Here is a 17,631-nt window from a genome sequence, read left to right as displayed (position 1 = left end):
ATTATATCTAATATTATTGTTTGTATATAATATATTTAAATGATTAATAACCATATAACCATATGATATAATATAATTCTATAGTATACTAAGATTAATATATCATATTTAACTAGTATTGTAATATTTTAATACAAACAATTAATGGTATAATATCTAATGTCATTAAGATTTAAAATATTAATATAGAATTAAATAATCTATACCTATACTAAGTTAATCACCTATTACTTAATATTAACATCAAAGCCGAATAGCTATAGATTTTTAAAATGATTAGAGTAGTTTTGCTAACTTCATTATAAAGGATTAGTCAACTTATGAATTTAATGAAATTGTTAGACGTTATAATAAGTTATGTAAGAAAATGAGATGGATTGAAGTGCTTAGGGGCTCTTATATGTGGTGGCTCAAGGGAGCTGTGGATAAGCATCTATTAATAATATTAGATGATGTTATTCTATTTGTTGTTTGAAGAGGTAGAATTCTAGGTGATGTAGATGGCTCTTTGAGTCTGGTTTAGGTGCTAGGCATGGGCTTCTTGTTGCAAAGCAGTCATGGGATTATATTTAGGATCTTGGATGGTGTATGTGGAGTTATCCGGGGAGCTGCTTAAGCAGGGACCACTTTGTACCAAAGTTTGAAGGGATATTCAATTATGATAATGTGATTAATTTGCAGCTGGTAAAGGCCATATTAGGCAAGGATACTGGATGCATTAGGTCAGATGCCATGATTCTTGTTGGGTTTAAGAAGAAGATCTCTAAGGCAATGATGAATAAAAAAATAGCACTTGTTTGATGGAGCTCTTGATTATGGTCAAAGATGAGGAAGATGTGCAGGGAGGAGATCTTTTCTCTATGAGCCAAGGTATGTAGTATGTCAATATCAACCCACAAGTGTTCAACTTGAAGTTTACATAATTCAGCTGGAAGAAGAGTTGCTATAAGTATAAATTGCTATATTTATTATAAATTACAACTATAACTAAAGAACCATGAGTGTATTTGCCAATCCCACGCGGACATTTCTCCAAATCTTTAATTTTTTTTGCATACCGCCAGAAAAGTCTATAAAGTCATTAAAGAACTGTACATTTGCCAATCCAATAGGGACATTTCTCCAAATCTTTAATATTTTTTGCTTATTTGCCAATCCCACAAGGACATTTCTCCAAACCTTTAATTTTTCTTACTTAAGGACAAAATAGTCTATAAAGTCATTAACAAACCTTGTGCACTTGAATATTTCTCCAAATCTTTAATTTTTCATCTTTAATTTTTCTGTGGGAATGTCACAGTAATGTAAATGCTTAAGCCAACTCATTGAACCTTTTTCCACTCTACTAAGACACCAAAAATATCCTTATAGAATATTTTAATTATTTTAATGTTGGCTATACATAGCCAATGAGGGAAGAATTGTAAATCGCCAAAAAAGAATTTAATGGTTCTTCTTCCATTTAAAATCTATTTGGGCACTACATTTTGACCGATATCTATTATAATTTTGGGAAGCTATATTTCCCGTATTCAATAGTATGGTGAGAAAAATCCATTCTCCTCATCCGACATACTTTTCTAGTCCATCGAAGTCGCCATAGAAGTTGCCGTGTTGTTGCGGAATAGCCTCCAAAAATATCAAGATGAGGTAGAATATATATTTAGAGAATCTTTGAATTATTTTATTGTTCAGTTATATATAGCCAAGTGGGGAAAGGGCTGTACATTCCACAAAATGAATGCAATGGCTCCTCTTTCCTTCAAGACTTATGCGGGCTTTGGATCTCTGTTGATATGGGTTATAATGCTGCAATCCTATTTCTCATTTTTAGATGGGTGTTTACAAGATGAAAGAAGTTATTTACTGGATTTGAAGGAAGGTTTTAATCTTTCCTCTGGTCGGCTGTCTTCTTGGAGGGGATTGAATTGTTGTGATTGGGAGGGTGTTGCATGTGATTACCATACATCCCGTGTCATCACCCTCGATTTAAGTAATCAGTATGATTATTCGTACAAACATCAGTTGAGTGGGGAGCTTCGTCCATCGTTGTTTAATCTGCAGCATCTGCAACACTTGGATCTCAGCAGCAATGACTTTCGAGGTAATTCTATTCCTCCCGAACTGTCAAAATTGCAGAGGCTGACATTTCTTAAGTTGTCAAGTACTGGATTTTGTGGTGAAGTTCCTGTGGAGCTGGGGAATATGTCAAGCTTGCGTCATTTGGATCTTTCATATAATTATTGGTATTTTAAAACTTCAGATAATCAGTGGCAATGTGAGTTGAATAGCAGCAAGTTTGATGTATGGGTCAGAAATCTAAGAAGCCTGGAATTTCTTGAAATGGATGAAGTCAACTTGAGCAAGTCGTCTGAGCAGTGGGGTGAGGCCCTCAGCGGTCTTCACAATCTCACCCAGATTCACCTATCTTACTGTGGGCTGTCAGGTAATATACCAGATCTCTCAAACCTCACCCGTTTATCACATCTGCACATAGGTCAGAATTTTTTACGACACGGATCACTACCCTCTTGGTTTGAGAATGTCTCCTCTATAGTATCACTTGATCTCAGCAGCTGTGATCTAAATGGTTCCATCGCTTCCAATTTCATGCCCCGTTCAAAAATGAGCAATCTCGTGCTTGATAATAATCCAAACTTGAAAGGACACTTTTCTTTCATTCTGATTCATTCTGTCTCACTCGTCGTGGTATCCTTTAGAGGTTGCAATTTAACAGGAGTGTTTCCCCCTTTTGTTGCAAATTTTTCAAAACTTAAGACCATGGATCTGGGGTCCAACAATTTGGAGGGAAATATACCATCCTCTTTTGGCAGCTTTCCGTCCCTTGAATATCTGGACCTTAGTCATAACCATCTGACAGGTCAGATTCCCCCGTCTCTATGTCAGCTTTCAGCATTAGGCGACGTCTATCTAGGCCATAATCAGCTGTCAGGATCAATTCCACATTGTATTTCAAATATGGGCGGTTTAAATGCATTGTCACTCCCTTCCAACGGATTAAGCGGCAACATTTCACTTCAATTGTTTGAAAATATCACCCGCCTTGTAGAACTGGACCTCTCAGAAAATCAATTTCATATTAACATCTCTACAAATTGGGTTCCTCAGTTTGCAAACTTGGCTGTACTTGGATTGGGATCTTGCAATATAGAAGGCAACATACCTGCATTTTTATCCCAACAATATCAGTTGGAGGCATTGGATCTTTCAAATAACAGTATTGTGGGAAATCTACCTACGTGGCTGTGGGAACTTCCTTCTCTTTTTTGGCTCAATGTTTCAAACAACAATCTAGAAGGCTCTCTACCTCGCAAGATATCTCACACATTTCATATAATAGATTTGCATGGAAATAGGTTACATGGCTCTCTTCATGCTCTAGATTTTATTACTTATATGTTAGATCTATCAAATAATGAGTTGAATAGCTTTCTACCTGCAACAATTGGTACAATGGCCATTCTATCATTGTCAGGAAATAATCTGACTGGAGAAATTCCAAGTTCTATATGTAACCATTCATATTCTCCTGTAGTTTTGGACTTGTCAATGAACAAGTTGTCGGGTATGATTCCTTCAAATATTGGGCATTGTTCTAACTTAGAGATTTTAAAATTGGCTGAAAATAGTTTGCAAGGGGAGATTCCAAAGGAGTTAGGAAATCTGCAGAATCTTCGCACTTTAAATGTGAATGGGAACAATTTGCACGGTATTATTCCGGCATCTATTGCAAATTGCACAAGTCTCCAAATATTTGATCTAGGGAATAACAATTTTGAAGGTAGCATTCCTCCTTGGATTGAAAAGTTGACAGATTTGAGAATTCTCAGTTTGGCTTCTAATAAGTTTAATGGCACAATTCCACCTCAATTATTCAGGTTGAAAAATCTTCAAATTCTGGAACTACCTGATAATCAATTATCGGGAAATATTCCGTCAGATGTGAGCAAGTTAAATGCTTTAATCAATAATTCACAAAGTTTCCATTTACAATATGTTGAATATTTTTTGGAAGTGGAATGGTCTGCGAATACATATTTTGGTTTCAACTTTGCTGATGAAATAATGATTTGGATAAAAGGAAGGGCAACTCCATATTTGAAAATAATTGGAGAACACAAGTTCATGGATTTGTCACGTAATAATTTGTCAGGTAATATTCCTCCAGAATTGGGACTCCTCAAGGGATTAATTTCTGTCAACATGTCAAGAAATAATCTGAATGGTGTAATTCCAGAGTCATTAGGAGCCATGGCTTACTTGGAATCTCTAGATCTTTCAGAAAATAAGCTATCAGGAAATATTCCTATTCAGCTTTTAAATCTCACATTCCTTGCTGTGTTGAATCTTTCTAACAACATGTTGTCAGGATTCATACCACAGGGAAAGCAATTTTCAACCTTTGAAGCTTCTTCCTTTCTAAGAAATCCTAATCTCCACGGACCTCCCCTTGAAAACAAAACTCAAAGTCTTGGTTTTGGAAGAAAAGACAATTACAAAGAATTGAACAATTCAATTGCTAAAGGCGAAGATGTGGATGTAGCAGATCCATGGTGGGCAGTGGGAGTGGGGTTATGTTATGGAGTGGGATTTTCTATTGTGATTTTTGTGTTGTGCTTTCACCTAAAATGGAGGCGCATGTGCTTTTCTTTCATGGATAATTTTATCTATGATCATTGTGAATGGTGAATTCTTGAAGATATGTCACGAAAGATGTTCCTTGCCTTTACTTAAAACATTGTCGGTTTGGATTGTCACTTGTATTTATGTTGGTTTATTTTTATTGTCAAATGTATTTATGTTGGTTTATTTTATTAGGATTTCTAAAGAGCTTAATTGCTTTGAACATATCAAACAATAATATAAATGGTTGAATTATAGAATACCTGGGAGCCATGGCTCACTTTAGATCCAAAAATAAATTGTCAGGAAAGATTCTCTCTCAACTCTTAAATCTCACATTTCTGGAGTACTGAATCTTTCTCACAATGTGTTATCAGATTTTATACCATAATAGGGTAAGCAGCTTTCAACTTTGTTAATACCACCATAGGATCAATAGTTTTTAACTTTTGAGTATTCATCTTTCTGGGAAATCCCAATATTCATGGACCTCAACTTGAAAATAAGACACTGAAATATGGACCTCAACTTGACAACATGACACTAAAATATCTTCTAGATAAAAAAGACAATCACAATAATATAGGTGCACAAATTGAAGATGCAAATGTAGAGGATAGAGGATCCATGGTAGGTAGTGGGACTGTGATTAAGTTATCGAGTGGGATTTGTCACTATCATTGCAATATTGTGTTTCCAAATAGAATGGAGATATATCTTTTTTACCCTTATGGATAATCTAATCTATTATATGTTCGAATGATAAAAGCTTGCAACTAATTCACAAAGATATGGATGCTCCTAGCCTTTACTTTTTAAATTGCATTGTCATAGATATGTAGTAAGTTTTGTCTTGTCACTCAATTTTATGGTTCCTTATTTGCATTATTGTAATATAGGGTTAAAAACAATTTTTTTTGGTTCTTTATTTGCATTATTGTAACATGGGGTCAAAAACAAAGTTGCATTTAATTGGACTATTTAGTTTAGTCTGAAGAGTAGCATAGGGAATTCAGTGTGCAGTATGTAAAAGTCACCTTTCATTGAATGTGTTTGTAAAGATCATCATATGGCGTCCTACATTACATGTTGTATAGTGTTGTTTACCCCTTGTATTGCCACTCATGTAGGAGGTGTAAATTACTTTTAAGAGTCTTTTACCGCTTGAGATAGTTATAGGTATCTTGATAAAGAGTATACAATTATACAATTGTATAATTTTCAAGTGTTGTGAATGCAATAAAATTTCAAATCAAATATCAAATTATTTTCAAGTGTTGTGAATGCAACAAAATTTCATAATCTACCTAAACAACACAAGGACTTGACACCTTATTCTATCATTTAAAACTCAAAATATATTAGAAAACCTCTCTAAGTCCTAATTATCTATCTTAAATAAATTTTAATTTTTTCTTGGTGATGATTCAATTGAATAATTCAAACGAAATATCATCAAATCTCAAAATAAAAATAATTATACATATAACAAAGAAATAATAAGAATGGACAAGCTCCAAATACCATATCAAACTTGATTTTTTTGTAATCAAACGTCATATTTGATCAAGAGAGGGTACCTTGGGTTTTGTTAAATGTTTTTTTATCTTCTATCTTATTTGGTACATTTCCAAGATTCCTAAAACCATCGAGTTAGAGAATAATTTATCATGTATTTAATTTTCTAGACTATGATAATTATGTTTAAAATATATTTCTCTACCTACTCCAATGAACAGTCAGGCAAACAATTTTTTAAAGAAATTGATCCTAAATTTTGGGCATGACAATTTGTCTTTTCACATTAACATCATGCATGCACATTGTTTGTTCTCTATAGCATTTTCTACTTGTACTCAATGTTACTCTTCATGTTTATAGGGAGATTTGAGCTATGCAAGTGTACCTCTCATCTCTTGGTCTATTAGTTTCTATCCAAGTGCATATTTGGTTACTCAAAGAAAATTCTTTTCGTCTCTATGAATTTCAATAATCATTATCCCTCATGAAGTAATATTTTCAATAATTTTGATACTAAGTATCTATTTGTATTTAATTTCCTTTTGCATCTCATTCTATGTTGGTCTCTAGTCAATTCTTATTTTAACACAAAATATGCATATGAGACTAGTTGATTGTTCTACACCCCTTAAGTCTATTTTGGTTTTGGTTTATAAATTTTGTTTGTTAGCATCAATGGCATAGCTAACACATGTAAAAAGTTAATTTGTTTGGAGTTTCTAGATGAATAATTTTTAATTAGAACTTCAAGAACTTTTCTAACTTGAGAAGGCAAGAGTTAGCAATTTATTGAGCATTATGAATAAAGTCATCAAAAAGACAATGTATCTGTTTAATTTTTTAAGAAAGTTGGATGAATAATCATCGTTTAAAATATTAAGTATTGTTTTCATGAGAAAGGGAGAGCTGGGAGTGGATTGAGAATCACAAGTCAAGTGAAGTAAAATGAATAATCATGATTTCAAATATTAAGTTCTATTTTCGTGAGAAGGAGAAAGTTAGGAATGTATTGAATATCATATGTAAAGTGAAATAAATCCAAAAAATAATTTATGTATTTGAAATGCTTTAGAAATGTTTAATAAATAATTATTGATTTTCCCAATAAAAAAGGAAGAATTGGCAACATACTGAACGTCCTTAAATTGAAGAAATCTCATATAAAATTAAAAAAAGAGCTTTTCAAATATGTTTTGAATAATAAATTGTCATCCATGTGAAGCAAATTATAACGAACGGTATGTGTTTGCAAGTCTCCAGGCCCGTCTTCATCTGATTATAAATATAATTATTGCGATTGCTTCATAGTTCATCCTAAGCGACTGTAAGCTTCTCGAGTCGAGTCACGCAGACTAAATGAACGTTTCCAATACGCACTAAACATTGAATTCCAAAACAGTCACTTTCAATTCTTAAATATGACTTGAACTCATCTGCCACAAATTGTAGTTATTTGCCGTATTCGATACATAATTCACCAAAATGTCAACTTTGATTTTCATTGATTCTTATCTTCTCGCCAACAATAACAGCACTAAACTTGCGAAGTCAAGTAAACTGAAAGCAATATTGCCGTATTCGCCAAGACGTGAACTCTGGTTTTTCAAACTTCGAATCATAACTCTATTTGTAAGGTAATTAATTTCATTCACCAATACAAAATTTCAATCATAACGTATTCTATCACATACGACTGAAGGAATTTTAACAGGTAACACGTGAATGTTAATAGAATACTTTCAATAACTATGGACTTCAAGTTTTAATTTCCTTTATTCTCGCAAGTTAAAAGTTTATCTAGAAAGAGAGAATAGAATAGAGCGAATGTTTTTTCTATGAAATTTGTGGGATAATTATTTCTATTTATAAATAGAAATAATAAGTTAATAAATAGTATATAATAGAATATTTTCAATAACTAATTTTTATGATTTGCTTCTAACGAATGAATTTTATGCTTTTAATTTTTATCAATAAAAAGACTCTAAGGAATTTGAGTGTAAATTCTATATGGACATCAAATAATGCAATATGTTAGATATCTAGATATTTAAATTATATTTCTAATATTGTATAGTTGTGTATGTTTTTAATTGATCTTGTCATTTCTAGACTATTTTTGATATTTTCCTTATAATCAAAGACTAGCAAGAAATATATGTTTGTAATAGTCCAACGTAAGATATTTATTGTATGAGACAATAATGACTATCTTTCATTAATTTATCTTGAAGTTTGTGAATTTAAAATTTGAATAAAAAAGCCTAGTCTATACAAGAGGTTGACTCATTTTTTTTCCCCAAAATATTAATTCCTTCAAGAAATCATTACCATCACAATTAAGTAGGGATTACTCTAAGAACACCCCTAAAAGAGAAATAAAATCTTGAAGAATATTTCTTCTTTTAGAAAAAATATTTAATTTATATTGATGCATATCTACCTTGTTAAAAATAAAATAGCATTATTGATGTTTTTATTCAATCATATTTTAAAAACAATATAGACAGATATTAAAAAAGGAAAAGGAAAGTGCATTAATTAGTATGATGAATCATTTGACTTAAAAACTAGAATTCTTGTGGAAATTAGAGGTTTGGAGTTGGAAACCATTGAAGGGTTTAAGGGGTAGAACATAACATTTAGTTGTTACCATTATTTTAAAATATAATCTAACAATTGTAATTGTTTTTGTGAAATAGGTCTACATATATTTTATAATTTATGTAGAGCCAAAGATTTCTTTAAGACCATTGTTTTCTATAAATATCTATTAGAGTAAAGGATTAATTTAATTTGATTTATTAACTTACCATTACTCCCTACTTAAGATTTCACTTTATTCACATGCATTTCTAATTAAAAATTAAATACTAATTATTAAATGTCATTTACCCCTTACAATTTCCCTATTAGGGTTTTATGATCTTCTTTATTATGATTGATCCATTGTATTTTCATTCACTCTCTAAGTTTGATAATATATTCTTTCATATTTTTATATCCAAATCCTTGCCTTCTCGTATCTGTTTATTCTCCCTGACAAGTTCTTAAATGCAGGTGTTCTACTGGATCTGTGGATTTGTTCTCATCAAATCCTTCATGGTACTATAACTGGATCTGTTGTACCTTATTCTTATTTTGGACAAAAAGATGAATGAGGATTTGACAAAATATATCTTGCTATTTTTAGGTATTTTTTGTGTAAATAAGGGGTATCTAAATTTCAAAGCATTTTGAGGTGAAACAAACCTCATGGTTGGATTTAGAGGAAGTCGAAACCCCTATTTCCAAATGTAACACACATATTTTATTCAACATTGCATTTTAAGGCAAAAAAAAATTGTCTACATGGGTCGTATGACCCTTGTCATGCAAATCAAGATGTGAAATTTTAAAAAAATTATTAATTTTTCACCCATCCCTTGTAAACCTTACTATCGCAATTGCACCACGTTGGCACCAATGGTAGTGCTCCTCGGTCATGCAACCTTTTCTCCTCTCGCACGCTATAGCTCCACCTAGCTCTCGCTACCCCATCCCATTGCACTACTCAAGCCCCGATCCCACTTTGTCCAGTCCTCCTATGGTCATGTGGGGGATCTAGGCACTTATGTTTAAGCCCCAAAAATATTTTTTTACAATTTGTTTTGAAAAATTAGGTTACCTAGTGGCTCTTGGCTCTAACTTGAGCATACAAAGGCTTTTTTTGGCAAACAAGATATTGCCAAAAAGTAGATTTTGAGATAGACATGAAGGGGAAGGTATTTTTTGGTTTATTTTCTAGTTTGATACCTATTTTTAGTAAAAGGATGATAATTCTTTTTACACTCGGGGGGACATAACTTGTTCATTTTAGCTTTGTTTTCCAATCCAAAAGAAGCACCAAAATGATCTTCTCAAACACTTTACAAATTCTCTATTATCTCATCAATATTTTGCAAATGTACACATTATTCTCAAACTAGACCTTTTTTACTCTTTTCTTGTATAGACATTCTTTCTGGCATCTAGGGTTGATTGTTTTGCATTTTTGGGGGTGTTTTATATTATATTTTCTATAATTTACTATTAAAAAAAGTCAAATACCTTCTAAAACAATGCTTGAGACCTCTTCTTGTCTAGTTCCTCTAAAGAAACATAACTATCATACATGGACATCTTCTATGAGATGGATTCTCCATTCAAAGGGTTTGTGGTCTTATTTAGATGAAGTACAAATAGTTTTAGAGAGGCATTTTGAGTTAATGCAACACATGAATAAAATGGATGAGGCCTTGGGTTTGATTTCATTGAATGTTTCAGACAACTTGCAGTTTCATCTTGATTGGTCAAATTCCCTGCAAGAAATGTGGGCCAAGTTCAAGGACTTATTTGGTACCATCAATGAGTTTAGGGAACTTCAAATTGAGGCAAAGCTTTCATCACTTGTAAGAAATTATTTTCTCTCTATTGAGGACTTTCTAATGAGGTTTAAACAACATAGATCTTTCTTAGATGATTGAGGGAAAGTGAAGACCAATAAGGAATTCTTTTATCTGATAATATCAAAGCTTCAAGGAAACTTTCTGATTATCTCTTGTACCTTCCATTCCAATATGGATGCTTTGGGTCCTAGATTTTCCATGCACATATTTAAGGTATTCTATGATTGATTGACTAGAGAGAAAGACAAGATGTCATAGTTGGACTCTCTCAGATGACCAAAGAACTAGACATTGGTTCCTCAGACATCTATAGGGAAGTTGAAGCAAAAATTGAAGCCCAAATAAAATACAACAAGAAGTGAGAGTTCCTCCAAGCCTTCTCCTATATCAGATGCTCAAAAATCCACTCCGAAGGGTAAACCTTCTAGGTCCAGTGAGTCTCCCTCAAAGACTAAGAAGTTTACGAGTAATCCTTGCAAGGAAGGACATCTACTTTCTAGGCATTGGAAATGTCTTGAGGCTTTAGAAGAGGCCATGCAATAGCATAGTATTACTTCTGTGAAGCCACTACCACCTCCTTTAAGGAAAGGACATGCTTTTTCTATACAAGAATTATCCTTATCAACTACTTGGGTTCTTGATTTAGGTACTTCTCACCATATGACACACTCACCTAATTTGGTTACCTTACTTTCTCAAAGTGTTACTACACATATTGTAGTTGAGGACTATGCACAAATTTTAGTTTAAGGTTTAGGCACTATCTGTTTAGAGGGTGGTTCCCTATAGGATGTTCTCTTGGTTCTAACCATTTCTATGAACCTACTATCCATCTTTCAGATTTGTCATTCGAGCTTTGGTAAGACAGTTGAGTTCTCATCGCACGATGTGTTTATTTATGATGTCCATGATCATAACTTGGTTGTTTGTACTTTGAGTATTTATTTTTAGTCTCACTTATATTAGTTTAATGGCTTTGAGAGCTCTGATTGTACATTTGTTTCTCTTATTTCTCATGTAAATATTGTGAGAAAGCTTTGGCATGATGGTTTTGGCCATGTCAACTAAAAATATCAACAGTAGATGAGTACATAGGAGCTAGTGATTGAGATACCTCATATCTCTTGTACTAACGATCTTTGTCAAGGTTGTGCACTTGGAAAACATCAAAGAGATCCATTTTTGGTAGGTATATCCACACATGTTAAGCCATTATTGAAGGTGATACAGAATGTTCTTATGTCATTCCCCTTTCCATCCTTTTTAGGTGCTTGATATGTTTTTACCTTCATAGATGACTTCTCTAGATGCACATGGGTGTACTTTTTGATACCATGTACAAGTTTGATGTCTTTAATTCATTTTGAATCTTTAAGATATTTATGGAGAAGTAGTTTGGTCTTTTTGCTAGCCATATACACACTGATAATGTAAGAGAATATGTGAATAAATCTTTTAGAGATTTTTGTGTTGAGAATGCTTTACAACATCAGTTCACAATTCCTCATAACCCTCAACAAAATGGAGTTGTAGAGAGAAAGAACAAGGTATAACAAGAGATGGCCAAATGTATGATATAGTCTCAAGCTTTAAGCTCTTCATTTTAGGATGAGGCTATCAAATGTGCTAACTATATTTAGAATTAGATGTCTCATAAGGCATTGCAACATTTAACCCCTTGGGAGGGTTGGACTCATGTCAAGCCTGATGTTTTTACATTCTGCATTTTTGCTAGTGAGGCTTGGGCATTCATTTAAGATGCTTAGAGGAAAGCCACGGAGAGGAAAAGCCAATTGCTCATCTTTATTAGCTACTGAGAGGATGTGAAGGCATATAGGTTGTTTAATCTTGATTCTAGAGAGGTCTTATTTTTGTAAGATGTCTAGTTTGATGAACATTATCCTCAGATGGAGCCTCCATCACCAACTTCTTGCTCACTACCTAGTACTTCCTCTTCTCCTCTATAGGATTATGTATCCTCTAAGGAAGATCTCGATGTTGATTTCCATTTACCACCTACACTTGATGTTTAGCAAATGCCTAAGTGGGCTCATGATACTACTGATGCTGCTAGACCTATGGCACAAGATCCTTTATATTCTCATCACACTCATGCTAAGACATTTTGTACTAGGTTATTGGTTCATGCCATTTGAGATGATCCATAGATTTTTTCACAGGCGATAGGACTATGGATGAGGAGTACTCTTCCTTGATGAAGAACCACATTTGGGATCTTTGTCCTCTTCTAAAAGGAAGAAAGTTATTTTAGTGCTAGTAGGTGTATCATGTTGAGTATGCTGCAAATGGTTCTATTTATAGGTACAAGGCACATCTTATTGTGAAGGGATTTTCAAAGGTTGAGGGCATTGATTACTTTGAGAACTTTTCTCTGATCACCAAGCTGAATTCTTTTCACCTTGTACTCTCTCTTGCAGCTTGTCAGGGATGGATAATATTTCAAATGGATGTGAAGAGTGTCTTTTTGCATTGAGAACTACACGAGGAGATCTATATGGATCAGCCTCATCATTTTGTGTAGGACTCTTCTATGGTATGCAAGCTTCAGAGGTCTTTATATGGTGCCAAAAAATCCCCTTATGCTTGGTATGAGAAGATGGGTTCTTGCTTGCTTCACATTTCACTCAGTGTCATTTCGATCCTATAGTGTACATTTGATGTCATGGGGCTGACTCATTGATACTTATTCTATATGTATATTATCTCATCATTACATGTAGCTTATCCTTTATGATTCAAAGTCTTCAAGGATCTTTGAGAGAGCACTTTGAGATGATAGACCTTGGACTTCTACACTATTTTTTGGGCCTATAGGTTGTTTAGTATTTGAATGGGATAACCATACTCCACCAAAAGTATTCTCTTGATATGCTTCAAAGATTCAACATGCTTGATTGCAAGCTTACTCCCACACCTTTTTAGTTGAGTGTTGTTTTATCTACCACGTGTAATACTCCTATAGAGGGTTCCACTTTATATAGATATATTTGGGGTAGTTTTATGTACTTGACACACGTGTCCTAATATTTCGTTTGTAGTTGCCCTTGTCTCCAAATTTTGACATGATCCACATAAGCATCATTGGAAAGATTCCAAACATATCTTGAGGTACAAATGGGGTGCTACATGTTATGGCATTTGCTACACATCAAGGGGTCCTCACATTGTTGGTTAAATAGAGTCATATTGGGTTGGTGATATTGATGATTGAAAGTCTACTTATGGATATTTTTTCTATCTTGGTTCTGCTCCTATCACATGGTATTCATGTAAAAAGAAATATGCTCACACATTATCATCTGTAGGGGTAGAATATAGGGAAGCTCTGCTAGCTAGTTAGGAGGTTTTATGGCTTCAACAGTTGATGATAGAGTTTTCATTTTCTCCTCATAGTTCTACCCTAGTTTGGTGTAACAATCAGAGTACTATACACATTTCCCACAACCCATTTGAGCATTAGAGGACCAAGCACATTGAGCTTCACATGCACTTCATCAAGCATCAAATTTTGGATGGCTGTCTTAGCTTGGAGCACATTCCCACTACTGAGTGGATTATAGACATCTTCACTAAACCTTTTGTATCCCCATATTATCTTCAATGATGTTCTATGCATGGGGTGAAGGAAGTTTTCCTTGGGGGCTCTTAGTGATGAGTCATTCCTTCCTTCTTTTCTATTTTTTAGCTTCTTCTATCTCTTTTTGGAGTAGGGATTTTCCCACATGGTTTTCCCTATTTCTCCATTTTTTAGAGATTTGGTTGTGTTGGGTACCTCATCAGGCTATGTTGCCAAGACCCATTTATATTTTCATCATTATAGTTTCCTTTCTTTTTTTTGCATTTTTTATAACTGCATTGTTTCTCATCTTAAGGAGGGTGTTAGAGTAAAGGATTAATTTCATTTCATTTATTAAATTATCTTTACTTCTTACTTAAGATTTCACTTTATGCACATGCATTTCCATTTAATAGTTAAATATTAATTATTAAATGTCATTTACCTCTTAGTGATTCTAATTAGGGTTTTGTGATCACCTTTATTAGGATTGATCCATTGTATTTTTATTTATTCTTTCAGTCTAATCATTTATTCTTTCATATTTTTAGAGCCAAACCCTTTCCTTCTCTTTTCTTTTCTTCTACATGATAGGTTCTTGCATGCAAGTGTTCTACTGGATCTATGGATTTCTTCTCATCAAACCCTTCAATATCAATATTCTAAAATAAATTTTAGCCCCCATTAAAATTGTACTATCTTAAAATGTAGTAACTTACATTTATACACCTTTTGGGACTATTTTAGCTCTTCTCAATATGTTTCTTACACTAGGAATTCATATTGCATTTATTTGGATACATAACTTAAATCTATGTCCTCTTTCTTCCTTCAATCTTACACAAAAATATAAGTTGGATCTAATTTATATGTGTCATTTCTTATTTATCCACCCATTCCAGATAAAAATCACATACTTTTACTTTTTGGTTTATTTATATCTGAAACATTTTTGCACCCAAGTTCTCTAAGATCTTCCCATTTAGTAGACCTTCTTGGATATAGGTTCAAAAGTGAAACCTATACTAGTATATATTGAGCTTTACCTATACTTGAGGTTGTTAATATGTGAGATTTTGGGGCCCATTTCAAGGTTTTTCACCTTTTTCACATCCAATATAGTGAGTCCTCTTTAGAAGCCTAGAATTATTGTAAAAGGGCCCCATCTCCCTTCATTTAATCATGCACTCAATCAATCAATTGCAAGGAAACACATAAAATCAAGAAATCACTATTAATATCTGAAGCACAAGAATACATAGACCTCAAGAAAATAAGAAAGCATTGGAGTCCATTCATTCATCCATTGATGCACCATTCAAGTGTTTACACATTTCCTTCCATAAATATAGCTTCTTTTTTCATTAGAGGAAAAATATTTCTCCATTAAAGGAGGAGACCTACATTTATAGATTAAAGTTTTCTTCAATTCTACACTCAGGTGAACTACCAACATCTACTACACAAAGTTTGATGTTACATGATTTTCTTTTGGCTTTTGTGTTGAATCAAGGCTATTGCATTAATATACTTGATCACATCCAATGTATAGTCACATATATGTGGTATAATTCATTCTATTGTTATATTTAATATTTATTTCATTCTATAATATCCTTTATTTCAATTCAAGGTTAATTCCTAAAAACCCCTATCCCTAAAAATTCCTTTCCTCTCTTGCATGTAGGTCCAAGTTTGATAGAAGATACAGTTACAAATCTAAGGAACCATTTTGAAGAACTTCCCAAATTCACTTTACTATTTTGGATTTTGATACTCTTATGTATAGGTCAAAGTTAACCTATACCCCACAGTTAAGATGTACATTTTTAGTTGGAGATTTATAAAGATTAGTAGAAGATCTATCAGACCAACAATAAATTTTTGATTTAAGATCAATCAGGTATAGGTCAAAGTCAACCTATACCTAAGTCAACATGTTTGTATAAAATCAACCTACCAAAAAATATGACATACACCCAGAAGATAAACAAAGAACTAATCATTTCACATTTTTTGGTTATAGGCTATAAAGCACAAAAATAAGGTCATTTGGGATTCCCACAAAAAAATTAACCTCAAAACATTCCTTTGTCACTCATTTTTTAGGTACACATTCCTATATCTAGTCCTGATATCTAATTTAATAGATTTAATTCATCTATTGCATAACATCTATGACTCTTGTTAGGGAAAGGAAGACCACATTCCAAGACCTTACATTGTGAAGATCATTAATTGGTACCTTACATTATACTAATGTTCCTTCCTTAGTTTCAAGGTCTTGGATTTTCCTACATGTATGGAGAATTTGGTGAGTGATCTATCCTAGTATTTCTTACTATTTTATATGCTACATTTTGGCAAACCTTGCATATCACATTTCCTTTTTTGATGTAGTAGATAGATTTCCTTCATTTGCATGATAGTTAGATATCATACCTTACATTGTATGCATGTGTTCACCTATGTTACAAACTTTAAAAATTATAATTACATTTCACCTCATCTAATATAATGAGGAATTTTAGATTATATTTTAAGTCAATAGTTGAAACTAAAGATTGGTGATATGATTGAATAAATTAACTAATAATTATGATATGTTATTGGTAAATCAATTTACATCTTTACAACAAATTATAAAATTTATACTTGAATCTAATCTAATCATGTATTAAAAATTCTGACAAAAAAATGGATTATAATTTTATGAGAAAATAAATTAATTGTTGATTTTAATAAGGTTAGATTTTTTTAAAATATTGAAATATAGGTTTCCTTAAATAATACACTTTTGATAAAATTTTGATTATCAAATTTCTACTATTAGCCAATTGAGAATATTAACCACTAATAAAGTCATTATAGCTAAGGACCTTAGAGGAGGTTCTAAAGCCATGCTATGAATCTTGAGGGGATATATTGGACACACAACCATAATCACCTCCTTAGATTTACTAGAGGAGATTTGAACCTATGATCTCACTCTAATAGCATTGATAGGGAGTTGAGCTAGTCATTTTCCTCAAAAGATTCATTTATTAAAAAAAATATTACCATCTTAGTTAAAAATCCTGTAGAAGGTGTTAAGCCATGTCATAAATCCCAAAGGGATATGTATGTATGCATGCACATAAATACAAACATATAAACACGCGCGCGCGCGCGTGTTTGTTTGTTTCTTTGTGTGTGAAAACATGCATACACACATAAATATAAGAACTATAAGATAAAATGACTCTAGAAAAGTGATCTCATGAAACATGTTTCAAGAAATTATTATTTATTGAGAAACCCTACAAAATATTTAACCAAGTGTACCAAGTGCGGTGAGGAAGACATGTGTGTGTGTGTGTGTTTGTTTGTTTCTTTGTGTGTGAAAACATGCATACACACATAAATATAAGAACTATCAGATAAAATGACTCTAGAAAAGTGATCTCATGAACATGTTTCAAG

At 32.9% G+C, this 17,631-nt stretch overlaps 1 protein-coding gene across 1 annotated transcript; it reads left to right on the top strand.

Annotated features, from left to right (window-relative positions):
* Positions 1–1,746: 1,746 nt before the first annotated feature.
* LOC149544322 (uncharacterized) lies at positions 1,747–4,757 on the top strand. Its single transcript, XM_089796390.1, has one exon. The coding sequence runs from the start codon at positions 1,747–1,749 to the stop codon at positions 4,708–4,710; it is 2,964 nt and encodes a 987-aa protein (XP_089652516.1). The 3' UTR covers positions 4,711–4,757.
* Positions 4,758–17,631: the final 12,874 nt, after the last annotated feature.

This window comes from Cupressus sempervirens, chromosome 8 (assembly GCF_028749045.1).
Source record: "Cupressus sempervirens isolate cs-2001-9-10 chromosome 8, ASM2874904v1, whole genome shotgun sequence".
Lineage (NCBI taxonomy): Eukaryota > Viridiplantae > Streptophyta > Pinopsida > Cupressales > Cupressaceae > Cupressus > Cupressus sempervirens.
Note: the sequence above shows the minus strand (reverse complement) of the source record. Positions and strands in the feature narration are given on the sequence as shown.

Excerpts from the sequence above, each read along its gene's own strand:
- LOC149544322 (XM_089796390.1), top strand. The coding sequence starts at position 1,747 with ATGGCTCCTCTTTCCTTCAAGACTTATGCGGGCTTTGGATCTCTGTTG.